The 27712-nt window shown below is 42.9% G+C and overlaps 1 protein-coding gene across 1 annotated transcript; it reads right to left on the bottom strand.

Annotated features, from left to right (window-relative positions):
* Positions 1–436: 436 nt before the first annotated feature.
* On the bottom strand, positions 437–27691 carry YWHAG (tyrosine 3-monooxygenase/tryptophan 5-monooxygenase activation protein gamma). The gene is made up of 2 exons (XM_002923464.4): positions 27378–27691; positions 437–3864 (listed from the first exon to the last, which is right to left on the bottom strand). The coding sequence occupies exons 1-2, from the start codon at positions 27462–27464 to the stop codon at positions 3208–3210; spliced, it is 744 nt and encodes a 247-aa protein (XP_002923510.1). The 5' UTR covers positions 27465–27691; the 3' UTR covers positions 437–3207.
* Between the last annotated feature and the right edge of the window lie 21 nt (positions 27692–27712).

The following is a 27712-nucleotide window of genomic DNA, read 5'->3' as shown; positions in this document are numbered from 1 at the left end:
TATTTATGAACATTTTTCAGCGCAAAGAACCACCTCAACTAAGATTTAATGAGATCTCCAACAATCCTGGGTGCTTCACTGGGAGACCGAACCAGGCACGTGACCCAGTTTCCATTTAGACCTACACCCCAAAGCTCAGAAGTTTCAGAATTTGCCCAAGGACCAAAAGGAGCCATAATTCAAACTCAGGTCTGTGCTTCTCACAAATCTTACCCCCCAAAAGGCCTTTAGAGATCTACCTGAACGTGCTCATTCGGGAGGAGAAACAATGGAGGCCCAAAAAGGTGCAATGATTTTTAGAGGTCTGTAAACCCAGGTCTGATTCCCAGCTATGGGCACTTCCCGAGACAGTATTGTCCCTTGCCCCCAGTCCAACCAACCCTTGGAAAGCAAAGGGAAATTAAAGTCATTTAAATAAAACTAAGTAGCACTGACATCAGATCTGTAAGTTTATTTGCTCAATGTACGACAGCTACATAATGACTCACATTCATGATATTCCATCACTGAGGAAAACTGCTAAGAATGGTCCGTGTGTGAAATAATTCCTTAGAGAAACACGGAGTTGGAAAAATAATCACTGATTAGACCTTAAAAATAGTTCACTGCATAACATGACAAAAAGCACAAAGGCTCATTCAGAGAACATAGTCGTTGTTCTCCTACACTGTAATAGTTATAATTTCACCATGACAAACACCAGACATTAAGATTAAGCTAACACTGGTGTTTCTTTTGCTCCCCCCCCTTTAAAAACAAAATATATAACTGCATGTCACTATAGCAACATCCAAAACAGATCAATTTGTTACGATCACTATTTGGTAGAGCAAACTGTACCCCCAAAAGGAAAATTTAAATTAAAAAAACTTTAAAAAATTTGAAGACTTAATTTTTTTTGTCATAGGAATACATAACACCTACAGTATAAGTTAATAAATTTCAAGCTACTGTATAGAAATACAACACTAGCATGCACAATATTGTATCAATAGAGTAATGGAGGAGTAATCATTTCACTGGAGAGACAGTATCAGAGGCAAGTGCATTTCTTTAAAAATAAAGAAAAGAAAAGAAACCATTCAAGCTGCTTAAATATCAAGTCTCCCGTTCCCTCTTCATTTTTAGCCCTCAGGTGTAATTGTATCTTGCATTATTCTAAAAAGCAGCCAGAGCCAAAGCTGAAATTTAAAAGAAAAAAATACGTTTTGTAATTCCAGTAAATCATTTCCAAAGTCTACAAGGAAGGACACAACACTGCTCACTGGACATGAAGATAAGTTAAGGAAAGCCCCACCTACCCCCCCCCCAAAATCATTTCCCATCCATGGCATTGACTTTAGGCCCCGGTGATGGCACAAAAGCTGTACAGAGCTCTCTTCTAGTTCTGCTAGGGTTCAGTTAATTGGGACTTTTGCTCTAGCGTATGGAGGGAACCTTCTAAGGAAAGTCACGCTGGGTAAACTGTGCCATGCTACAGGGCATCATCGTTCTATTCTTCACTGTCACCTGGATCCTGTCAAACATATTCATTTCCCAACTGTAAGTTCAATTTTGGTAAACAGCAAAAGCAACTGTCAGTGTTTCCTCAATTATTACTCATACCTCTCCTTGACTAAATAAACCAAAGGAACAGACAAAACAAGTCTGGCGTCATTACCTAGATCTCGGGAGTTCACACCGTTTCTGATCTTGTAAAAAAGGCTGAACACACACTCAACAGGTCATGTTTTCAGACAGATTTTTCCGAAATGAGAATGAAGGACCTAAGGCTAACTGAGAACAGATTTGTGGAAACAGCAATGTAGTTTCCTTCGATTCCAGAGCATGCGTCGACTACGCAAGAGAGAAAAGAACTCTCCTGCTTCGAAGCTTTCATTAAAAAGAAAAAAAATATATATGTAGAAAGTGTCTTGGTCAAATAGGAGTGATTTATTATCTGATAATGACTCTAGTTCATCTTCCTACAACAACTGTTTGGGGAAGGAGTGTTTTCGGGAAGGAAAAACGGACATGCTTACGAGGCTCCCGAAAATCGACAGGATGCTTATGAATAGAAGAGCTCTTCCTTTTGGATTTTTCTACCAGTAAGCTTCTAGCACCTGAATTTCCACACACTGTACCACAAACTTCCTCAAGATGACTGCCCAGCTTCTCCAGCTCAACAGTGTCTCCACCCTCCCGAGAGCCACTAGCAGAAGGTCCAGTGGGGAACACTCAAGTGAAGAGTGATGGCAGCGTGATCCCTGAGGAAGGAGCTGTGGCAGCTTAAAAATCAGGAGTTCTCTGAAAATATCAACACAATAAATGACATACAGACCTGAATTTTCTCTATTTTTGTGGTGTTTAACATTTCTATTAAAGTGATTACTTTTGTGGTGGATTTGAGTTAAGAGGAAAGAAGGACAAAAATCCCACAGCCACCTGCCAAGCACCTATTAACCAAAACCTAAAGTAGCTGTGATTCTCCTCAGGCAAGCCCTTTGGCCTAGGAGACAGCAAACAGCAAAACCAACCTGGATAAGGCTGACTAAGGATGTAAAGCCAAAATAACTAGCAAAGAAAAATTCACAATCAATGGCTTGATGTTACATATGGCTGTAATGTAGAAATACTGTAAACTGCAATTTAGTGTTAATACTGTCAGCTAATCCGAGACTTCGGGGAAACTGGCAAGGCCTAAACCATAAGGATAAATACACCTTATGTTCCAAGTCTGTCAGTTTGGGATTTAAACTAGTCCATGGCTGGTCGAGTACACCCTGAAAAAAAACGCACAGCTAAAACAGATGAGATAGAAAGTACCCAAAACGTAAGACAAGAGCGTATGTACATACAAATCCTTACTGGAACCACAGAACTTACTGAATGAGGGCCATCCCGTTTCAGTTTTCTTTTCGTCTTAAAACCCTATTCTCTAGCAATAAGTTAGATTAAAGACAGACAGCTCCACCTGCACTCATCTACAGAACAGTCCATACGCCAGTGTGAGGCTGCTATTCCAATACCAGCACAGCTAGCCTGACTTTCCACTAGTGGTATTTTGGCAAAAATGTCAAAGAGGCAATCAAAGACAGGACAGGTCGTGGGCTTCTCCCTAGGAAGGTTGTCCCTCCCTTTCCCTCCCCCACCCGACCCCCAGCTCATGGGAAAAAATAAAGACTGCAGTAGTAGCATCAGCGGGCGCTGCCAGTCCACCTGGGGGCCTTAATTGTTGCCTTCGCCACCGTCGTCGTCTTGCTGATCGCTTGTCCAGAGCGTTAGGTTGTCGCGGAGGAGCTGCATGATGAGAGTGGAGTCCTTGTAGGAGTCCTCATTCAGAGTGTCGAGCTCGGCGATGGCGTCATCGAAGGCGGTCTTGGCCAAGTGGCAGGCTTGCTCCGGGGCATTCTGGATCTCGTAGTAGAAAACGGAGTAGTTAAGAGCCAGGCCTAATCTAATGGGGTGAGTAGGCTGCATATGCTCCTTGCTGATCTCATGGGCTTCGCTATAGGCCTTCTCAGAGGACTCCACGACAGTCGCCCGCTTCTCTCCAGTGGCGACTTCAGCCAGGTAGCGATAATAGTCCCCTTTCATCTTCAGGTAAAACACTTTGCTCTCGTACTGGGTCTCACTGCAATTCTTGATCAGGTAGTTATCCAGCAGGCTCAGCACATCCTGACATACCGCTTCCAGCTCCTTCTCGATTTTTTCACGGTAAGCACGGACCATCTCAATCTTCTTCTCATTGCCATCTGCAGATGTCTTCTGCTCAATGCTACTAATGACCCTCCAGGAGGAACGGCGTGCCCCAACCACATTCTTGTAGGCCACAGACAGGAGGTTTCTCTCTTCATTGGACAGTGGCTCATTCAGCTCTGTCACCTATGAGGAGGAGAGAAGGAATAGTAGTTATGGTCCGGATGATGTCGCTTGGGTTGATCACATCTTTATGCCACTACCACACTAACAGATTCACCAGCTGACTAAAGCAATGGACAGAAAGAGCGATGAGACTGTGTAGGTGTGCGGAAGGGGGACAGAGGCGGAACGAACGACAAAGAAGGAAAACAGTACAGCGGGATCGGTGGTGCCTGACCCCTGCTTCCTCCCTAGAAGAGGACACATGCTTTCCATACAGCTGTTCCACTGAGGATCTATCGAGTTCTTGGAAGACAAACCAAGCTGTGATCTAAATTGGAACAGATCAATAGTTCTCTCCTGTAACCTTACGTACATACCAATCCTGGGGATTTTAGGCCCAGATGGCTGTTATATACCAACAGTTTTTTTGGCAATCAGACTGACGCTTTCCTTCTCATAACCCTGTCCTGTCTACTCAGTTCCATCGCTTTTCAGTGAGAATATTCTGAAGTCATATTCAAGTTGCCTTCTGAGAAAGGAGGTGGCTTTTCTGCTCTTGGGTTAAGACTATATGAATTCCAAACCTCAGGAAATCAAAACTAGGGGCACAGAACTGAGTCTGAACACTGAGACATGTTATCAACTGTGAGAACGCATTTGTTGCGGACTGAACACGATCCGCAATACAAAAGAATGGAAAGACGAGCAAGGTACTTCTAAGCTGAAGTGGCCAACAGCAATTAATGCTTCTTACAATATGGGCATTTCTAAATTTCGTTCTCCATCATCCTAACGATTAATCACCCCGAGGAAACGAAAGCAATGTCACACCAATGATCTCTATTTTTAGGACTACCAAACAACTGCTTATAACAAAAAAAAATTAAATCGAGTCAATAATACTACATTCACTTAATATATGTTACCTCGTGCCTGTCATTTCAGAGCCATATACCACTGTCTGACTACCACAGAAAACAGAAACTTTTACAAGGAGGATAGAGCTCGTATTTTTTATTCCTAATTGGAGAGCACATTTTTGTCCGGCTACTGTATCTAAACTGGTGTACCCTAAGTCAGTGGCTAAGCCACAACATCAAAAATCCCACTATTTCAGAAGGACTAGATACTTCTCTTGCCTTGCCCTCTCCTACTCGTGGCTCCAGTCATAACATGTTAAGTTCAACAAAAACTTCATACTTCTGCCCTTTGTTCTTCTCTTCCTGTCTGGAATACTTACACAACTGTCAAGAACCAACTTAACAGTTAATATTCACGTCCTCTATGAAATCTTCCCCATCTCTCCTTCCACCCCATGAAAACCGGCCACTCTCTTGAATCCTCACTGATCCCTGTATGGATCAACCATATCATCTACGTAACATTTGTATTACTTACAGATGTGAAGGGCGGATGGGGAGACATGATTCAAAGTGAAAAACCAAAACTATTGGGGGGGGGTGGGATACCAAGAGATTTTTTTCTACATGTGAATCGTTCACATTTAGTATGTATCGCACTTTCATAAACCAGGAGGTGGGGAGGGTTATGCTTAGTGCAACTGGTTGTGTAAATTAAACGGTATCTCTCAGGAGATAATTAAATCAGAACATAAACCAAATCATACTTATTAGTTTACTGCAAGCAATTCATTCTTTGGAAGAATTAATCATGCTTTGCTCACTAATTCCCACAGTATCTAACAAATGATATATACTCAAATATTTCTTTTTTTAAAAGCTTTTATTTAGTTATTTGAGAGAGCAGAGAGAGAACAAAAGCATGGACAAGTGGGAGGAGGGGCAGAGGGAAAAGCAGAGGCCCCGCTGAGCAGGGAGCCTGGATGTGGGGTGGGGATCAATCCCACGATCATGATGACCTGAGCCAAAGGAAGACGCTTAACCAACTGAGCCACCCAGGTGCCCTATACTCAAAATATTTCTTATACTCATTAGCAGCTTTTCTTATGTTACCTTTTTACTATGCATTTTTGATTCTCCCATTACACTAAAGGACAAGACCTCTACCAGACATGGCCTTCTTGTGAAACAGACGGTAGAGCTGGGAAGACAAGGTTTCTTTAATACTGGACTTCAGGGCAGAAGGAAACCAGGACAGAGGTGCTTTCTGTTCTATGACCCCAGACCCCCATTCCTCTGTGGAAACACCACTTCTCCGGAATAAGGCAGCTCATATCGTCTCACATCCAATTCTTTTTTTTCTCCCCACATCCAATTCTTTACATATTCTAGGCTTTGGAGACCCTCTGCTCAACCCACAGACCACACCTGTCACTCCTGCTGATTTCTGATGTGTATTCAGCTAATCCAGAAGACCGGTTTTTGCAGTCCCACCATTTACTAAGGGACCTTGGGAGCAAACATTTCATCTCTCTGGACCTCGATTTTCTTGTTAAGCTTAGATTTCCTCCTCTTTCATAAAATTATTGAAGAGTGTATCAGATAAAAGATAAAGTGCTCTTGACCCAGTAAAATGACAGAGAGATGTGAGCAATTAATTCTGAGAATACCTTGAATAATTTTCCATTTTAATTCTCAGCCTAAGAAGCCTCTAAATTTCTTACATAACCATCTGCTGGCTTATATCCCTGTATCAAGTATCGCATCGCCATTTCATCCTGTTCTCTAAGTTGAAATTTCCTTAGCTACCTTACGTCACTTCCTTTCCATAAACTTTAGTATCATATAGCCTGAAAAAACTCCCCAGACTGGCTTTCGAACAAGCTGAGGCCTTTGTAAGCCTCAGGCACGCATACCATAGGGCTCCAGCCTATATTCACTGAATACCAAAGGCTGGCTGCCTCCAGTGCAACCTGATCACTGTCTCCAACGCAAAGAGAAGCCAGAGTGCCTAAGGCCACTGAGATCGTGTTCTGGCCTTTCCCCTAAATCATGCTGTCCTTATTTCCAGAGCCAGCAACTATTTAAAGCTCAAATGACCTCACCAGTACCCCATGCTGCTGGGTCTCCTCCTGCTGCTGCAAATGAAGTATGGCTACAGAGCCCAAAGGTAGCATTGCGTGCTTATGTCAAGTCCGCATAGTTGCCTCAGACAGAAAACATGGAGATTATGAAGTGGCCTATCACCTTTAGATACAGTAAACTCAACCACATTTGGAACATGCCCAGATGTTCTCTGCCACTGAAAAACTAAGTTAGAGGGGAAAACCTTTAACTCTTGAGAAGTCTGCTCAAAGGAAAGTTTCTCTAAAAACCTTCAACCAGAATTTCAAAAAATCCTTAAGATCAAAAGGACTTGTGTGAGAATGAAAACACAGATCCCAACCCCACTAGTTTTAAGTCAAAAGATGGGGCACCGGGAAGGCTCAGGTCATGATCTCCCCAGGTCCTGGGATGGAACCCCGTATCAGACTCCCAGCTCAGTGGGGAATCTGATTCTCCCTCCCCGCCCTGCTTGTGCTGTCTCTCTCTCTCTCAAATGAATAAATAAAATCTTTAAAAAATACATATGTAAAGTCAAAAGATAACTTTTTATAAGGAAAAAAATTATGCTCATAGTGTCCAAAAAAAGGTTTAACCAAGACAGAATGAGAATTCAATGTGGGAAGATGAGATATATGTATCATCTGGGAAGGGAGATAATTATTTTTCCAAACAGTCACTGAATTGTTTCTAAGAATGCAACACTTGTAAATACGGTCCCCAAAATATACTGTCACGGCTGTTGTAAAATGCATAAAGTCTGTATCCTCTGGCATGTCACATGTTCTGCTTAAAAACAAAATTAAGGTTTCTCTCTTCTCAACGACTAGGATACTAGCCCAAGTTCAAATTTCTTTTAGTGAGTTAAAGATAAACAGATGAGTAAAAAGACCCCAAGAATCTGTTATTCTCAGATAGTTAAAAGACAGTTGAAGAACTGAACTCCCCAAATCCCAGTCGCTAAGGAATCAGATTATTAATTAGTGTCAACTGTTCTCCCCTAAGAGTTGATGCAGAGATTTTCAATGGAAGATTAGCAACCCCGGAGAATCCTGGAAAGCTGTTTAGACGACTTTCTGACCCCAACACTTAGAGCACCCAGTTTTTTACAATTTCCTCAACTTAACTATCAAGAACCTTAAATTGTAATGAATGCAACTTCATATAAGAAAAAACTCGCATCAGGCTTATTTTATTTAAAATCTATTTCTATCTTGCAAAAGCTTGTGTAGAAATTACAAAATAATGGGTGCCTGGGTGGATCAGTTGGTTAAGCGTATGCCTTTGGCTCAGGTCATGGTCTGGGGGTCCTAGGATCCAGCCCAGCTTCCCCCCTCCCCCACCAACCTGTGCAGGCGCACACACGCTTCTCTCTGCACGCTACTAAATAAAATCTTTTTTAAAAAAATTACGAAATAAGAGTTACAGTGGTGAACATAAGACACACCGATTTAAGGAAGCTGAAAGTCTCCACAAAGAACTGGGTTCACGTCCAAAAAATAAGACAGAAGGGATGAACAGGCAATTTTGAAAGGATTCTTAGGGTGGTGAAGCTATTCCATATGATACTCTTAATGATGCATATGTGTCATTACACACTTGTCAAAATCCACAGAATGTACACCACAAGTGAACCCTAATGTAAACCATGGACTCTGGCTGATAATGATGTGTCACTGTAGGTCTCAGGCCACTATTATAAGAAACCACTGAGATGCTGATAGTGGGGGATGCTGTGCATGGGGATGGTAGTGGCTGTGGGCAGGGGGTATACGGGAACTCTGGCTTTCCACTCAATTTCACTGTGAACCTCAAACTGCTCTAAAAAAATAGTCTCTTAAAGAAAAGATGAAAAAAGGGGGGCTAGTGGACACCAGGTAGAACATCTGGCCCCATCTTGCATTTTTTTTGTGCCCCTAGGTTTGGAGTGCTAATCATGCAGAAGTGCCAGGAGGACATGAAAAAGACAAATGCAGTGATTGCTACATATGAACACCCTATACCAAAAACAGAAGAAGTAAGATGACAAGGTGCAGGATGGGCATCAGCGCCCACGTAATGGACACAGGCTCTATATACTGTACAGGCAGAGGAATAGACCACTGGAAATAAATGTGACGTTGTGCTTGAATATATAAATTACGTATTCTAGAGATGACCGGTCTATGAAACAACTACAAAAATTTTACAAAATAATCTGAAGCTATGTCTTGCCTATCTGAGTAAAATGGCTTAAACTTGAATTATGGTCTGTGCAGAAGAGTTAATACAACAGGCTTGAGAATGCTAACTTTAGAAAAGTCTGCTTGCAAAGTTGACCCTTGGCTGGCCTCTGGAAACTTGAATTTTGGAAGGGTTCCCACCATTCCCAGATAAGAATGGCTCCCTGCCCCTAAACTGTTTGAGCAAACAATGTGGTTTACAGTAAACACCTGTTTTCCTTCTAGGAGTCTTAAATTTTGGTATGTGCCAGGCAGAAAGTACCAATGTGACCAGCCTCAATAAAACCCTGAGGCACCAAATCTCTTACGAAACTCCCTGGCAGACACCATTTCACACACAAAGCCTACGTGGGAGCCCCCAAGAGAGGATTCTTGAAAGCCTGCACCTGGTTTCCTCCCATCTTTGCCCAAGCACCTTTTTCCTTTGTTGATTTAGCTCTGTACCCCTTCACTGTAATCACAGCCCTGAGTACTATATGCTGAGTCCTAGCACATCATCAACCCTGGGGGTAGTCTTGAGGACCCCGCCCATACATTCATTCTAGAAAACTTGATATAACATGTCCCGTAAGGTCTGATGACAAGGAAAATATACTGAGAAGCACTCATCAGATAATTCACCAGCCATTTGTTGAGCGTCTAGCATGCGTCGTATACCACCTCTCTCTGAAGACAGAAAACTTAGTGAGACATCCTCAAGGTGCTGCTCCCTTAGGAGGAAGCACAAACTTATTCACTTTATTCTTAGGGTAGCACTCTGGAAAGTTTAGAGGAAATTTTAATGAGAAAATGACAACATTAGGGGCAACTGGTGGCTCAATCGATTAAGCATCTGCTTTCAGCTCAGGTCATGATCCTGGAGTCCTGGGATCAAGCCCGGCGTTGGGCTCCCAGCTCAGTGGAGAGTCTCTCTCTGGCTATCTCTCTCTCAAATAAATAAATAAAATCTTAAAAAAAAAAAAGAACATTAGCTGAGTTTTTAAAAAGCCCAGCAGCAGGGGCACTTGGGTTGCTCAGTCGGTTAGGTGTCTGCCTTCAACTCAGGTCATGATGCCAGGGTCCTACATGATCCCAGGGTCCTGGGATGGAGCCCCACACGAGGCTTCCCACTCAGCGGGAAGTCTGCTTCTGTCCCTCTCCCCACTTCCCTGCTTGTGCTCTCTGCTCTCTCTTGCGCTTGCTCTCTTCCTCTCAAATAAATACGTAAAATATTAAAAAACAAACAAAAAATCCAGCAGCAATCACCCTGGATAAAAACTGTGGAAGGGAAACATTTCAGGAAGAGGAGCATCCCAGGAGTACTGTAACTTCATATTCATCAGGGCCAAATTCAAGGTCTCACAGGTGACAGAGGAGCTGGTCAAGTACCGGGGCTTTTCGAACACGCACAAAGTCCTGTGTTTGTTTCACAACTTCTCTACGAGGTGGACATCACACTTACTTACAAGTGTGATGCAGACAAATGAAAGGACTTTTCCCCCCAAATCACACCACGGACACACTGCAGAGATGGGACACAAACGTGGGCCCTCTGGCTTCAAAGCCTGTGTTCTTTCTCCCATCCTGAGTCTCTCACGATAGGAACATGACCAACACATCACAGATAAAGGGCTAACTTCTCTAATACACAGGCCTCCTAAAAAGAATTTCGGACCAACCGGTAATAGAAAAAGGAATAAAAGGAATGGACAGTTGAAAGAAAAGGGAAACACAGGTAGAGCACCCAATCTCATCCACTATGAATGTTCGTTCTTCTCCAATCTGACTGGCAATACCTAAAGTCTATGACTCGCTGTGAAGGTGATGGTGTGTGTCAACAGCGCTCTCACCCACGGTGGGAAACTGTAAACTGGTACAAGCTTTGTGAAGGGCAACCTGGAAAGGACTAACAAAATTACAAATATTCAACAACCTTTTGACTCTGCAATGTCCACCCCTCCCCCCGTTTTTAAAAGTAAGCCCTAAACCCAACATGGGACTTGAACTCACAACCCTAAGATCAAGAGTCACACTAAGACCAAGAGTCACACGCAGCTCGGACTGAGCCAGCCCAGCGCCCCTCTACGATTCCCTTTCTAGAAACTGATTCACTGCATTACTGCGAACAGCTCAAGTCTGGAATCACCTAAATAGTTTTCAATAAGAAACATGTTGGGGGGGCCTGGGTGGCTCAGTCAGTTAAGTGTCTGCCTTTGGCTCAGGCCATGATCCCAGGGTCCTGGGAGCAACCCCCACGGCAGGCTCCCTGCTCAGTCGGAGCCTGCTTCTCCTTCTCCTGCTCCCTCTGCTTGTGCTCTCTCTCTGTCAAATAAATAAATACATACAGTCTTTTATTTAAAAAAAAAAGAAACTAATTAAGATTAGGACACATCCACACTGTGGAATACTTAGCCATTCAGAAAGTATCTGTGTCTTCTCAGTGTTATTTCTAGAAAAGTCTGAAAACAGAGTAGCGGGGAAGCAGTCAAGATTGAAACGACTGAATTTTGACCTGTTACAGTATCAATTCAAACAAGCCCACTCCATAATTCACCCTGATAATTGTATCTACAATTAAAATTTAAAACCAATTCTGAGAACCAAGTTTTCAAAAAAAAAAAAAAAGCCCAAAGGCAGTAATTTTATATAAACAAGTTTACTGATGTAAATAATTAACTCAAACCCACATCTGTTACTTTGTGCTCACTACCCCACCCCAAGAATGTCTCTTTTTCACTTATTTTAATTGTATAAAAATCTTTCACTGTATCTTCATACGGATCAGGGCCAGTGTACAGAATATATACTAAAGATTTCAGCCCTGTCTTATTAAACCAATTACTAATTCATATATTTTCCCAGTTGATTCCCTACATACATACTCTTATGGTTCCCAAGCATTACTTTCTTTCCTGTAGTTATAGTCCCTATACTTGTAATCCCATCTTACTGCACACACACGGACAGTCACTAATGCTCATCAGGAACACCTTTATTTTGTTTTGAATTTAGTGGAATACTTTCAGCATTTCGTTCTTAAATACCGACTCTTGGTTTAAAAGATTTCTCTAGGGGCACCTGGATGGCTCAGTCAGTTGAGTGTCTGTCTTGGGCTCGGGTCACGGTCCCAGGATGCTGGGACTGAGCCCTGATTTTGGCTCCCTGCTCAGCGGAAAGACTGCTTCTCCCCGCCCCCCCCCCCCCGCCCCTCGCCTGTGCTCTCTCTCAAATAAATAAATAAATAAAATCTTTTAAAAAATAAAGAATAAAAGATTTCTCTTTCATGCTAAGAAAGAATCCATCTATTCCATATTTTTCTAAGTCACTTTTGTCATATCAGAAATGGATCCTTCACCAAACTGTAATTCCTCTTTTAGCCCTCCATAACCCTTTATGATTTAGAATTGTTACTTCCATTTTAAAGTTAAGAAAATTAAGGCTCAGGGGCGCCTGGGTGGCTCAGTCGCTGGGCGTCTGCCTTCAGCTCAGGACATGATCCCAGGGTCCTGGGATTGAGCCCTGATTTTTGCTCCCTGCTCCACTGGGAGCCTGCTTCTTCCTCTCCCACTCCTCCTGCTTGTTTCCTCTCTCGCTGTCAAATAAATAAATAAAATCTTAAAAAAAAGAAAGGAAAGGAAAGGAAAGGAAAGGAAAGGAAAGGAAAGGAAAGGAAGAAAGGAAGAAAGGAAGAAAGGAAGAAAGAAAGAAAGAAAAGAAAGAAAGAAAGAAAGAAAGAAAGAAAGAAAGAAAGAAAAAGAAAGAAAAGAAAGAAAAGAAAGAAAAGAAAGAAAAGAAAAGAAAGAAAAGAAAGAAAGAAAGAAAAAAAGAAAATTAAGGCTCAGAGTCTAGGAATAGAACCCAGATCTAATGGCTCAAAATCCTCTATGCCTTCCATTATAGGACTAGTTCTTAACCAAGGAGAGGAAGCTTTTTAAAAAATATCCCCGTGGGCTGCCTGGGTGGCTCAGTCAAACATCCAACTCTTCACTTTGGCTCAGGTCATGATCTTAGGGTTATGGGATCAAGCCCCAGGTTAGGCTCCATGCTCAGCATGGTGTCTGCTTGAGATTCTTTCTCCCTCTCCCTCTGCCCCTCCCCCGGCTTACACACGTGTGCACATGCGCTTTTTCTCCAAATACATAAATAAAATCTTTAAAAATAAATTAATTAAAATAAATATCCCCCCTACGCAGCCCTACACCTTGAAGATTCAATCCTGTGTGGAATCCATACTTAACTATTTCTCCAAGTTAAGAAGGCAGCACAGGGGCACCTGGGTGGCTCAGTCGGTTCAGTGCCTGCCTTCAGCTCAGGTCATGATCTTAGGGTCCTGGGATGGAGCCCAGCATGGGGCTCCCTGCTCACTGGGGAACCTGCTTCTCCCTCTCCCTCTGCCTCTCCTTCCCACTGTTCTCTCTTTCTCCCAAATAAATAAAAATCTTAAAAAAAGAAAAGAAAAAAAAGCAATCCACCCTTAGGTGAGTATATACAAGAGAAATGAAAACACAACGTCCACACAAAAACTTGTCACAGATGTTCTTAGCAGCATTAGTCAAAACAGCCAAAAGCAAAAACAATCTAAATGTCAACTGGTGAACAGACTAAATTAAATGCAGTATGATCCAAACAATGGAGTATTACTCAAGCATAAAAAGGAATGGACTAGGGACACAGGCTCCAGAATGGATGGTGGCAAAGACGCTATGCCAAATGAAAGATGCCTGTCAGAAATGACAGGAAATGTCCCGAATATCTACAGAAACACAAACAGACTGGTGGTTGCTTAGGGCTGGCAGGTTTTGAGGGCAGGGGAGTAGGAAGTGACTCCCCATGGGTATAGGGTTTCTATTTGGGGAATGACAATATTTATTCTAGGATTCACACTGGTGTCAGCTAATGCAACCCTGAAATGCTAAAAACCACTGAACTGTACACTTTTCATGGGTGAACCGTACGGTATGTGGATTGTATCTCAATAAAGCTGTAAAAAGAAAACTGCTCACTATACCATAGTCTACACAGCACTTTGACGCACACCAGCAATTAAACATTAACTCGTGTGTTCCAGGAGTTCCGAATTCCAAATACTTCACCCTTCATAATGCGTGGGCTTATACAAAGAAAAGTCACTGTCACAGAGCACAAACCTCTAATAATTAATTCTCCTCTTGTGATTTCAAATAAACTCCTATGTAGTCTGACGTATGTTAGTATTCCCCCCCGCCCCAATATGAGAACTAGAGTATTGTGTAGGTGTATTGCTCAGGGATACTTAAACTTGAAAAGGGTGAACAAACTGACGTTCCCTACCACAGGTATTTTTCATTATAAAGCATTTAATCCTGCCACTATGGTGGGGGGGGGCGGCACACGGGACAACAAGGAGAAAAACACACTGAGATTACGTACGTAACTTCCCAAAGTACAGACAATCCACACAAATACCAAACCAGAGCTCCTTCCCCTCTTACAGGCCCTTAGTGAATGTCTTCCACCCTCCACCTGCACACCTTCTATGAGAACTCAGCCTGAATCCACCTTCAGAAATTAACTTCATGGTAAAACCAAGTTTATCTCCCTACAACTGCCATGTGCTAGCCTTAAGAATTTCCTCTCTCAGGGCCACAATCAATTCCTCAAAACAAGTGAAGACAGCCCTCCTAAGTCTTGGTCTTGTCTACTTACTGCTTCTATGATCTGAATACAACTCCCCTCACCATCCGGACTCTCTTCCCGCAAACAGGCTCCTCTGTCACTATTCTTTAGCCTGTTACTGAGAATACAAGACTTCAAAGTTCAGCCGGGCTACCTTCTGAACGCAAACAAACAAATGAGCTAATATTTATAATTGCTGCTTTTATCATAGATCTGTTTTGGTGGGGAAGGGGGAACTCTCCCAGCAAAATATTAAACAAGCTGGTGTGTATACAAGTGCTGTATGAACTAAGGTGCCCTGCAGCAGTTTCTTAAAAACATCTCTGCAGAGATCATCTATTGAGCAGAGGCCAGGAATGCTCCTGAACCCCACAGTGCACAGGACAGCCCTCCTGCAACAGGGAAGAAAACAGCCCAAACATCAATGGTACCAAGGTAGAAAAACCCTGCGCCAAGTTATCAATACTCAGGTCAAGATACTCACACTCTTCCTCATACTGCACACTTCTGGGCTCTCATACTTTTCCAACCACCTAAACACACTTCCAGGACCTATAAAGAAAAATTCTCTGTATATCCTTCAAGTCCTCAAATACTAATACACTTCCTTCCTGAAGCCTTCTGAAAAATTCTCAGGCAGCTGTAATCACTGCTCTGTGTATTAGTAACTTTTACCTTGCATTTTTTATACTTACCTCTCATGCCTTGTACTGTTAAATGTATACCTCTCCTTTTCCCACAAAGACTGAAGTCCTTCAGGGCAGGTGCCACACTGCACTGACCAATGAATCACCACGGTACCAAACAGTCATTTCTGAATGTAGGTGACATGAAGCTACTCATGATGTACCAAGCCCAGACTGCATAAGTGGCACTAATAATTCCTCCCAACGCTGTATAGATCGCCTTCCTTTGCAATATGATTTTATAGCTCCTCCCATGAAGAAATGGAATCCAGCTCTCCACCCCTCTAATCTGCACTCGGTCATGTGACTTCCTTTAGCCAGTGGAACAGTAGCAAGTATGAGGCAAGCAGAGGCCTGAAAAGTGCTGGGGAATCAGGAAGGGCCTGCTGCTGGGAACTCCCATGGCCGCTATAGTTTCAACAAGCCACACTGAGGCTGGCCTAAACCAGAACTACTTGGCCAACTAAAAGAACTGTGAGAAGTAAGAAATCTTTGTTCTGAGTAATCTGACATAAACAAAAACAAAAACTAACTTAACTTCTATGCTCCTTTTACTTTTTTTAAAAAAATTTTATTTATTTATTTGACAGAGAGACAGCCAGCGAGAGAGGGAACACAGCAGGGGAGAGGGAGGAAGAAGCAGGCTCCCAGCGGAGGAGCCCGACGTGGGACTCAATCCCGGAACGCCGGGATCATGCCCTGAGCCGAAGGCAGACGCTTAACCACTGCGCTACCCAGGCGCCCCCTATGCTCCTTTTAAAACTATTATCCTGCAATGTTAAATTCTGCTTAACTTCTGAAATCAATCAGCCTCAATTCATTCTGATCTCAATTAACGCCCTATGTCTCTTTCCCCCAAGTACTACTGTTAAGTGCCATCTGAACCAATGTAATCATGAAAAGCTGAATTTGGGGCCAAAGTACAAGACTTTAAGCAAAAATAAGGCTACTTAACTAGATTCCACCCACAGCTCCAGTGTGATCCCACTTTCTAACAATTAGGACACTTGTCAAAACTTTGCTGCTTGCCGTTTAACCCCCCATACCAGGAAAACACCTGATCAAATGTCTTGAAAAAATTCAGATATACTAATTCTAGCACTCCCATGGCTAGTAGTCACATAACTCTATTCTAAAAAGCAATTAAATCAAAATTAGTTAAAAATTAAACAGCTTCTCAGGACGCCTGGGTGGCTCAGTTGGTTAAAGATCTGCCTTCAGCTCGGATCATGATCCCCAGGTCCTGGGATCAAGCCCCATGCCGGCCTCCCTGCTCACCTGCTTCTCTCTTCCCCCTGCTTGTACTTACTCTTTCGTTCTCTCTCACTCTCTCGCTCTCCAATAAAATCTTTAAAAAAAAATTAAACTGCTTCTTATACAAACCCATACAGATTCCCCTTCATAATAATTTCCTTTTAGGCCTTTTCTTTGCTTCTATAACTTCCCCTAGAGTCAAAGTCCTGTTCACTTTCATTGGGGTTGTTCACCTATGTCCAAATCTGTGTCCGGATTTCTGGTTCCACTTCCATTATCCAAGGCTATTCCCCCAAATTAATTATAAACAATAATTCGGTTATCTCACCAAATTTGACAACTTAACCTCCAAGCTACACCCCAGACCTCCTTGTTCAAAATCACTCACCTTTAAAATCAAACTCTTACAACCTCCAACCAATAATACCAGTCCTCACTCCCGTCTACTAGCTCGTGCTCCTGAACCCCATCCTTTCCCTCTTCCGTTTAGACTTTATCCTTTCTTTTAAGATCCATCAATTCAATTATTTTTGTATGAATATAAATTTTCCTATTGAGGTGAGAGGAGACAGGGAGGGAGACAGACACCAACCTAAGACTAGTCCCTGCACATTAAGGTTTTTCTAACATCAGCGGGGCCCTCTGTATTTAACTGTCTCTCCATCCCTGCTTCCTATAGCCTCTTCACAGAGGAGAGTGACCATGAGGGAAGCTGAGCCTTTTCCCATCAAACAAGTGGCACCATCGTTGCCTCCTCCCTGTGCGCCATCCCACTGTTTCCTCCACCTCACTATATGCCCAGCAGTCATTCTCTCCCCTGGACCTTCCCTCCTCCTCTCTTGCTCTTTCCCATTAACACATCACCCAAGTTCAGGATGAAAATGAGTGAGTGATGCCTTTTAATCTCATTTCTTATTTCCTGCAAAATCAAGCTCCTGCAAGTAAGTCTACACTTCTCAGCACTTCCTCACCTTTCCTTCACCCCTCACCCTACCACCCCTGCACCCACGTGAAAAAGCCATCGACTGTCCTCCCCATTTCCAGTCCCCAGCCAAAGTTCCCTTATGTCTTCAACTTAAATCTCTGCCGACCACTCCCCCTTTCCTGACCTGCTCTTCCCTTCGTTAGCATTTTCTCCTGGTTTCCTGCCTTTATCACTACCAACTCATAGGCTCGGCTTCCTTATTCTGACTCCAACTCTCCACTTTCCCCAGGTGACCTTAATATGGTTTTAACCACCATGGACAGACAGTGACCCCCCACTAGAATGCCCATTCCATGAAGGCCATGAGGTGGGCCATGTATTCCCCAGCTCTCTCACCAGAGCCCGGTCATTAATTGGTCCTACTAAAATATCTGTTTATCCAATGAACGAACATGTAACACAGCACTTGCCCTGTGCAAGGCGCTGTTGCGCTGTTCTACGTGCTCTGCATGCGTTAACCTGCAGCTACCTCCACTTACATGGCTCCCCAAACTCGGCTCGACCACAGTGGAATTAATCTCATTCATCATTTTTCCTCCCTCCTCTTTCTTCTGTCTCCAGCTATCAAATTCCCTCAGACCTGCCCTCACTGTCCTTGTCCAGGTTCTCATCTCTTCAGACTCGACCCCTGTGACACTCTAATCTGTCTCCCTCCCTCTGCCTCACTGTCGTTTTCCAAATCTTTTCAGACCAAAAATCGGATTATGATCCTCTTCTGCCTACAATCCTTCCAGGACTCTCCATAGCTTAAGGGAGAACTCAGACTTCACGAGGCCCTTTGTGAACCAGCCCCTACTCACCACTGTGGACTCTTGCTAACAGTCCCTCAAATGCACACCACTGCAGCATATTCTGCTCCTGGACACTCTGGAACTTCAAAGGATAGTCCCTCTGACACAACATTCCTTCCTCCATGCTCTCCCCCCCCTTCCCTTCTAGGCCCCCCAAGACCCTACTCCAGCATCACTTCTGTACCAAATATCCCTTGAAGTCCAGTGTGACTTCGATGTCCTGTTACTCTATTACTGTTGTTACAGCTATTTGAAATTTACCTTATTATTTCCCTTCCTCAATAAATGGATCCCCTTCCAAAAATCTCAAGTTTTCCTGCAGGACCTTCAAATGGCAAAAAATAAATAAAATAGCAACATACCCACCTTAATTACTGCTAACATCATTAAATTGGTCAGCTCCATATCTGTGAGCATGGATTCAAAGCCAGGCTGTCTAGGCCCAGGCAGCTAGGATATATGCTTACTACCTACCCAACATTCACCCATTCATCCATCCGAACACCCAGCAGTATACTGACCTTAAGGCAAAAGTGGTTTTAAAAAAAATGTTTGGCAATCAACAAAGCCAAACAAAAGCAAAGTTGTTTACCCACATCATCCCCAACAAACAACTGAGTTTTAGCTCTTCTATCAGATTAGGGATAAAAGCCAGAACTGACAAAAGATCTACCCTTCCAAGGACAAAAAAAACAAAAACTAAGGCAGTGAAAGAGGAATCACAGTCCTGTAATGATCAAACTCTTATCATCAGCCATCCTCTGCCCCCTCATGACCCATCCAGGCTGCCATCCCCCTCATGAGAAAGGCTGACGGCAGGCAGCATTTGTGTTTCAATGGAAGAGAAGCACCTCTCTTAAAATCAAGGAAAAAATGAAAATCATCTGCCATCTAGATTAAATGCTTTAAGCAAGAAACTACATTTGAGGTTGCCAAATTTGAATATAAAGAGATCTTGCTGGTAACTTCTGCATTTATGGCAAATAAGGGGTAATTTTAGATCGGTAAGAAGCCATCTTCCAAGATGGTAAATCTCAAGGGGGCCGACCAGTAGGAAAGTACACAGATACAAGACTGACTGCTATGCTGACAAATGCCGAAGCTGGCTGTATGGAGACATATTCCACTATTCATCTCTGTAAGTGTTTGAAAGTTTCCATATTAGTGTTTTTTTTTCATTTTTTTTTAAGTTTAACTAATCTCTACACCCAATGTGAGGCTTGAACTCACAACCCAGAGATCAAGAGTCACACACTCTTCTGATTGAGCCAGCCAGGCGCCCCAGTGTTTTCTTTTCGAAGGCAATCATTCCAACCACAAGAAAGCAACAAAAGGGAGATTTGCTGCTAACAGTCAAGCTTTCCTCACTGGACTTTTTATTTTTCTCCATGTACTTAAAGTGCAACAGGGTATCCTTGAATTTTCAACCACGTGTATGTAATACCTATTCAATTATATTTTTCACACTTTTAAGAAAACTCAGTACCTACTGATGATTTCAAGTACCTTAAAAGTTATGCTTAGCTAGTCTTTCAAGCAATTCCACTTTTGGGTCTCGGTCCTAATATATAAACTATATTGGAAGCTTTAGCCACAAAGGTATTCATGGCAATACTACTTGCAAATTTGGAAAGAGTATGTTAAATATATAATTAAATTATGACACATCCATGGAATTATTCAGCCATTGAACATACTAATAACAGGGGAAAAAAGATCCTTGAAATAATGCCAAGGAGAAGGCAAGGTACAAAAACAACCCTACATAAAAAGACATAATGGAAATATCCCTGCAGAGGGAATTATTATGGTGATACCTGTCATTTTTTCCCCAAATTTCCTAACATCCTTAAGGCCAGACATTTTTGTCATTAGTAATCAGTCCCACCGATGACCGCCTTCCAAAAACCAGACTCCCTTAGAAAATAACAGCACCCCGGGGCACCTGGGTGGCTCAGTCGTTAAGTGTCTGCCTTCGGCTCAGGGCGTGATCCCGGCGTTCTGGGATCGAGCCCCACATCAGGCTCTTCTGCTGGAAGCCTGCTTCTTCTTCTCCCACTCCCCCTGCTTGTGTTCCCTCTCTCGCTGGCTGTCTCTCTCTCTCTGTCAAATAAATAAATAAAATCTTTAAAAAAAAAAAAAAGAAAAAAAAAAGAAAATAACAGCACCCCAAAAATCCAAAATATTCTAGAAAATTCCTTCTCAAATCAAAAAATTAGGAGTGTCTGGCTGCTCAGTCAGTAGAGCACACAACTCTTGACCTTGGCCTTTTAAGTTCGAGCTCCACATTGGGTGCAGAGATGACTTAAAAATAAAATCTTTAGGGGCGCCTGGGTGGCACAGTGGTTAAGCATCTGCCTTCGGCTCAGGGCGTGATCTCGGCGATCTGGGATCGAGCCCCACATCAGGCTCCTCCCTATGGAGCCTGCTTCTTCCTCTCCCACTCCCCCTGCTTGTGTTCCCTCTCGCTGGCTGTCTCTATCTCTGTCGAATAAATAAAAATAAAATCTTTAAAAAAATTTAAAAAATAAATTTTTTTTAAAGAATATTCCTTCTCTACTACCCACTTGTTCCCACTAGATTTTCCTTGCCTCGGGATGTTCTGTCCTGCTGTTCTTAGCCTATCTTGTTCTCTCCTTGCCCTTCTGGACGGAGTCATTTTCAACTTAACAGAAAAAATTTAGTGCCTAAAGTCTATTACACAGATGTAGTTTAGAAAGACTAGATACAGGTCATACGTGAAATGTGGAATACCACTTGAAAACACCATCTATCCTCCAGTCTACCCAGGTCAGGCAGGCCCTCGTTTAAGACTGTGCTGGCAGGAGGCCGGGGTGATCTGAACGGCTACTATATCCACGCCGGGCCACCAGGGCAGAGGCCTACTCATCCACTTTTTCATATCAGACTGCTACAAAAAGAGCACAGTACTGAATTGAGTGATACTGAATTGAAACAGTTCAGTAAAAAAAAAAAAAAAAAGTTTAAGCTTTTTTCCACATCCTTGAAGTACTGGCACCAGAGACCATTCTGTTGCCTGGATCAAGGTTATTTAAATATTGTAGGCTCAAGTGTCATATAAATTCCTTTCAGAAAGCTCAAGAAATTTAAATGATCTATGTCCTCAAAACAAACCTGCATCTTTAAAAGCCTTCCTCTTGTTACCTCTCACCCTTCCCTCTGCCACCACAGCTGCTCTGCACACTCGCCTGTGGGGGAGGAAGGCTCAGGGATTCCTCTTGAGCTCCTGTCATTATTTGTGCAGCTGCCCACTGCTGTCACTGTCCTATTCCCAGCTCTGACACCGCTGTTCTAGTAAAAGAATTAAGAAGAGAAAGCTGATCCTACACCTGAGTCCTTCTCAATTTGGCTTTCGATCTCTCCAAAAATAAAATCTTGCTCCAAAGATTAAGAGGATGAGACCGATGAGTTTACTTGGAAATTTACTTTCTAAATCTCACTATTAAAAAACCTACATACGTGAGAACACTCTCATTCCCATTTACCTACTCACAACCCAACTAACACTATGCAGCACGTGAATAGTTTCAACTCAAGCTAAAACAAAACCAAAAAACCCTCCCTCTGTGGGACACACCCTTACAGGAGAAAAGCTGAAGATAATTTGGCTTAGACATCACTAGTTCTTCAGAAAGGAAGGGGGAAAAAAGACCCATGCAAAGTCCTTTAAGATTTATTTTTTATTGTTGTGGCAAAATCATGGGACCAAACCAATTCTTTAACTATTTATCTTAAAATTAAAGGTCTCTTTTGGCCACTTCCATTGATCACTTTTCATGGAACTGTTTTTTTACTCAAATTAATAAACGAGTAAAATCAAAATTCAAGGATCTCTATGAGTGTTGATTTAAAGTTAAGATGATATGGTGGTAGTGAACTAAAATCATATTTGACACCTAAAACAGAATTTGGGGAAGACAACAGGAAAATGATTATGAAAGGAAAGACCATAAGGCAGCTGATACTGGTAGCCTTTTCAACCTACAAAAACAAGCAGAGCTTCCCATGATTACAGTCTTAAATATCAGTTCAGGGGCGCCTGGGTGGAGTAGTTGTTAAGCGTCTGCCTTCGACTCAGGGCGTGATTCCGGCATTCAAGGATCAAGCCCCACATCAGGCTCCTCCGCTAGGAGCCTGCTTCTTCCTCTCCCACTCCCCCAGCTTGTGTTCCCTCTCTCGCCGGCTGTCTCTGTCAAATAAATAAAATCTTTAAAAAAATAAAAAATATATCAGCTCAAGCACTAAGAAACAGAACTTAGAAAGTAAGACAAAAGAGGGGCGTCTGGCTGACTCAGTCAATAGGGCGTCCTGATCCTGGGGTCTTGAGTTCAAGCCCCATATTGTGCAGAGTTTACTTAAGCAAAAATGACAAAAGACAGAGGTTTATGTGTGATTCCCCTCCCCTTTGATTATTAAACCTATAAAATGGTCTGTGCTTTTTTCCCACATCCCATGGAATCTGAGAGCAACACAGAAATAATCAGATGCCCTGCCAGATAAAAGGGTTAAGGCTGGTGATAATGGGAGTGCGAGGCTCTTGGCAACCTCAGAAGCCCCCGAACGATGTATATAACATCATACAAAAGGAATTCCCATCAGTTTAGCATCCTGTGTTTGAATAGCTCACCTTCTCCTCGCTGTACAGTGGCTGTACAGTGTTCGTTAGGGGACCGCTGCCACACAGCAGGGAAAGCATTTATAACAAAGTCAGCACTAGGGTGGAAAATGAGTCACAGTAGGAACCCGGCAAAATTTCCATAATCTCCAAATAGTTAATAGTTTGTTCTGATTTCAGATAAATTGTTCTTATTAATTTGGGGGAACATCATATGGTTTTAAAGCTCTGTAAGCTCTGTATCTTCCTAAATGGAATATAAGCCTAGCTAAGATAAGTTGCTTTTTTCAATTTATGCTGAAAAGGTTCAGATGTCAGAAAACAAAGACAAAAGGATGCTGATTACCATTGGCTGTGAGCTGCTGTGGTTACTTCATTATTGACACATTCCTGAATCAGTAATGTTTTGAAATCCAGCCAGCTACAGCCAAACCACCATCCCTTTCTAGAAATATCATTTTCTCGTTTTTTCAACTAGAGATGATGGTTGCACAACATAGTGAATGTGCTAAATGTTACTGAATTGTACACTTGAAAACGGTTAGTTTAATTATTATGTGACTTTTTTGTTTTTTTTTAAGTTTTTTTTTTTAAGATTTTATTTATTTATCTATTTGACAGAGATAGAGACAACCGGCGAGAGAGGGAACACAAGCAGGGGGAGTGGGAGAGGAAGAAGCAGGCTCATAGCAGAGGAGCCTGACGTGGGGCTCGATCCCGTAACGCCGGGATCACGCCCTGAGCCGAAGGCAGAAGCTTAACCGTTGTGCCACCCAGGCGCCCCTATTATGTGACTTTTAACTCGATAAAAACAAAGTCATTTTCTCTATTTTTTAATAATTTAGAATTTGGCTTAATAAATAAATAAGGCTTCCCGCAGGTACCAGGGGATGAAATTGCCCCCACGGTCTGCTATTAACCCAAAGCTCTCTAACAAGGCTATACATTTAGCAACACCTTTTATCTTGATGTAATTCAAAAGATACACAGGAGGGCTTTTTTTAATAATTAAAAAAAGCACTTAATATGTCACTTCAATTATTGAAAAGAATACTACATAAAAAGCCAACTATTATCTGTATTCTTTCCACCCCAAAGAAGAGAACAATTGAAACCACATGACTTAGAATAATGGCTGGCAGAACTCCACCTCTGAAGTCTGCAGAGGTGTCATTACTCCATTAGTGATAATGGCTATTGATCTAGCCTCCTGGAAGAGCTAGTAGGAAAAAGAGAATATTTAAGATAGTAAGATTTTTAAACTATATTGATTCCAAGACTTTTTTATATATAATTAAGATAGCCTTTTGCAGCCAGTACCCCTCAATCCTCCAGTCACTTCAACAAGATGAGTAGCCCAGAACCTTTTCTCCCTCCTGAGGCAAGTACCAGTAGCCTACTTAAGAGTATTAACTCCTCGAGAAGCTATGAGAATCCAAAGGACAAGACAGAATTGTCTAACAAGAAACATCTAGGTGTTCACTCTTCCCTTAAATGGAAGACCACAGGTTTCTCTTAAAAAACTAAATTTCTGGGGTGCGTGACTCTTGATCTCCAGGGTCGTTAGTTCAAGCCCCACACTGGGTGTAGAGATTACTAAGAAAAAAATTAACTTAAAAAAAAAAACAACACCCACAAAAACAACCCTAACTTCCCCCTTTCTTCAAAACACTGCATGCTATTCCCATCCTGATCACCCACACACAACGACCACTCTGCACACATCCCAACAGTATTATTACTAGGATAATTTCATTAAATGCAAATAAATAAAATCCCCTTTATCATCAGGATGACTTCAGCCTTAGATGGGCGTTCGAGTGACAGGACTGAGTATTTTCTTTTTATCTTTCTGTACTTTCCAAATTCTCCATGATGAGAGGACTTTTATAAACATGGGAAGAAACAAAGTTTTATAAACAGTTACTATTTCTGAACACCTACTACATTCCTTACTTAATCCTCACAAGTTTTTTAAGTAGATATTGACCTATTTTACAGATGAGGAAAATGAGGGTCAGAGGTAAGTATACCTCCTCAGCCACAGTAAACAGGTCTGAAAAAAGGTCTGCTTTATTTTACAAGTCGTTCTTTCCTCCATACTCTGACAAGAAGCAGAGGTATAAATATGGCAAAAGAGAACTTTTCCAAATCTCAACGTAAAGTGTTTTGTAACGAATTCTCACTAACATTACTGAAAATGACCCAAGAAGTCATAATTTCTTAAGTTTTTTATTAAAACCTGCCAAGATAATAATCTGCAATAAACCCAAGCATACAGCCCACCCCAGCACTATGATCAGAAGGTATATTCTTGTTTAAAATTGCTATTTTTATTCCATTATTGTCCAGTTTTAACAATGAGACGAATGTTTTAAAATACAATGTATGTGAGTAAACTATAAATTGGAAAATGAATAGGTATGTCTAGAGGTCACTGATTTGCATGCCTAAAGGTAAATGAAATCCTTATTTTTTGGACCAACTCCTATCTGGTGAATAAGGTGAAGTGCTCAATTCCACCTGCTTATCTGCTAATTTCTGCATTACCTTGGACAAATGCCATTTGCATACTCCCTACCAGCCCTTAGGTGCATTGCAGCCTCTGTGTCATTGTGTGTGACATCACTGGGTTGCTATGGATATAGGTGCGAGGTCACTCACTTCCCTGTGAAACTAGAAATATGGAAAAATTAGAAGAGTCTAAACAGCATGAACTAAACGTATTTCCAATGCTGATATCTATTAAAAGCACAAGTTATCATTTGAGCTTTAAAATGTTTTAAGACAGCATCTGTGGCAATACATTACTAATGCAATATTCCCAATTTCAGAACCAGGGGTCTTTCTTAATGATATAAAAATTGTTTTCGTTAAGGTAGCTAGCTTAAAAAAGCATCAGCACTGTTATCTTTTATGAAATAGCCAAGTTATTCAAGAATTAATCTGTGATACCCACACTGCTTCATTAAAAAAATGTAACGTGCAAGATACACTCCTGAATCCACTTCACACCGGAGATGCATTTTCAAAACCTTTGTTACATAAGGCAGGAAGTTAAATGTTAAGATAGTGGGAGACCTAAATCATTCATGAGATAATTCTCCATGTTTCATTTAATAATGCTCAATACTTGCCCCCTCCTCTAATATCAAACTCCTTGATAGCCCATTAGATAAATGTAGTGTTACTGACAAAATGGTGCAATACAGGCAGGAATCTGCATCCCAGACAAAATGCGACAACTGGTGATCAGCATTCTCTCTTCGTCAGCATGAGAATGCGGTAGCTTTTTAAAAAAAACAAAAAGCCTCAGATATATCTAAAACAAATTATTAAAAAAAAAAAAGACTTTTTCTCCTTTAAAATAACTCCTCCCAGCCTCCACCCAGTCTAGGCTCTCTGCAATATGACAAATGCAGAATCTTCTAGAATGACTTGATACTGCCTCCCACCACTGCTTTGTTTGCAATATCAGATCAGAGAGAATATTTTTTCAACTTACAGGAATTTCAACAGATGTGTGCCTATATTTAAAGAAGAAACAGCATGTGTCACAAATTGAACCAGTCAGCTAAATGCATAACCTTTATTTTAAAGACAATACCTACCCTTTTCAATACAAAAAACATTAGGAAAAAATGGAGAGGACATGTTGAGAACGATCAATGAAAAAGCTAGCGAGACATACGTCCCCCTTATCTAAAAGCAAGAGGACTTGCTTTGCGGTATAGAGAAAGAGGAGCCTTTGTTAAGAAAAACGTGAGAGCAGCACGGAGGTTTCGGTTTTGCACCACTGAGCCCAGGGTTTCAGGAGAGCCTACATTTTTCCTGGGTAGGTTCTAAAGGATCCATCAGGAGAGACAGTGGGGAAGACTCGGGGGCCGGGGCGGGGGGGGGGGCTACGTATTAGAAAACCAGGAGACCTGATGAGTGAATGGGAAAGGCGCCGCCCAGACACCAGGGAGAGAAAGAGGAACCGCATCCATGCGGTCCCCCGCCCCCACGCCCAGGCTGGGAGGAGGGGAAGTGGGGCACAAAGGATGTTCACGGCCCCCGCTCAGGTCCCCAGCGGACCCGGAGACACGGGGCCAGAGATCCCGCTCCCGAAACCAGCCTTGCAAGATCCCGCCCCAGCCCGAGCCCGTGGAGGGCCGAGACAGCGCCGCCGGCGCTAGAGCAGAGTCCGCGTCACAGCCCCGGTCCCTATCGCTGTCGGGGCCCTCCCCAGCGCCCCGAGTGGGTGGGGAGGGGCGGCCGACGCTGCAGTCGCGACTGGCGACTAGTCCCTGGGCCGTCCACGCAAAGACCCGCGTCTGCGAAGGGGTTGGGGCGAGGCGGGGGGAGGGGAGGAGAAACTCACGTTCTTCATGGCCGCGGCCATGTCGTCGTAGCGCTCCGCCTGCTCGGCCAGCCGGGCTTTCTGCACCAGTTGCTCGCGGTCCACCATCTTCGCGGGCTGGGTCGGGCCGGGTGAGGAGACCGGGGCGGCCTGAAGGGCTCGGAGGGCGGCTGCGGCGCGGCTGGAGCCCGTGTGCCGGAGGGACCGACCCACGAAGCGAGCAGCTGAGGCGACGGCGGCGGCGCGAACGCTGCGGCTGGAGCTGCGACCGCGGGACCGGGCGCGAGGCTGCTGCGGCTGCTGTGCGTGCCGCGGGCGGACAACCCCCCGGCCCCGCCCACGCCGCGTGACGCAAC

This window comes from Ailuropoda melanoleuca, chromosome 10, assembly GCF_002007445.2.
Source record: "Ailuropoda melanoleuca isolate Jingjing chromosome 10, ASM200744v2, whole genome shotgun sequence".
Lineage (NCBI taxonomy): Eukaryota > Metazoa > Chordata > Mammalia > Carnivora > Ursidae > Ailuropoda > Ailuropoda melanoleuca.
This window is presented reverse-complemented; position numbering and strand designations above follow the sequence as displayed.

Coding starts and splice junctions, on each gene's coding strand:
- YWHAG (XM_002923464.4), bottom strand. CDS start 27,464: ATGGTGGACCGCGAGCAACTGGTGCAGAAAGCCCGGCTGGCCGAGCAG. Junction 3,865..27,377: donor TGGCCGCGGCCATGAAGAAC/GTGAGTTTCTCC, acceptor TCCTCCTCATAG/GTGACAGAGCTGAATGAGCC.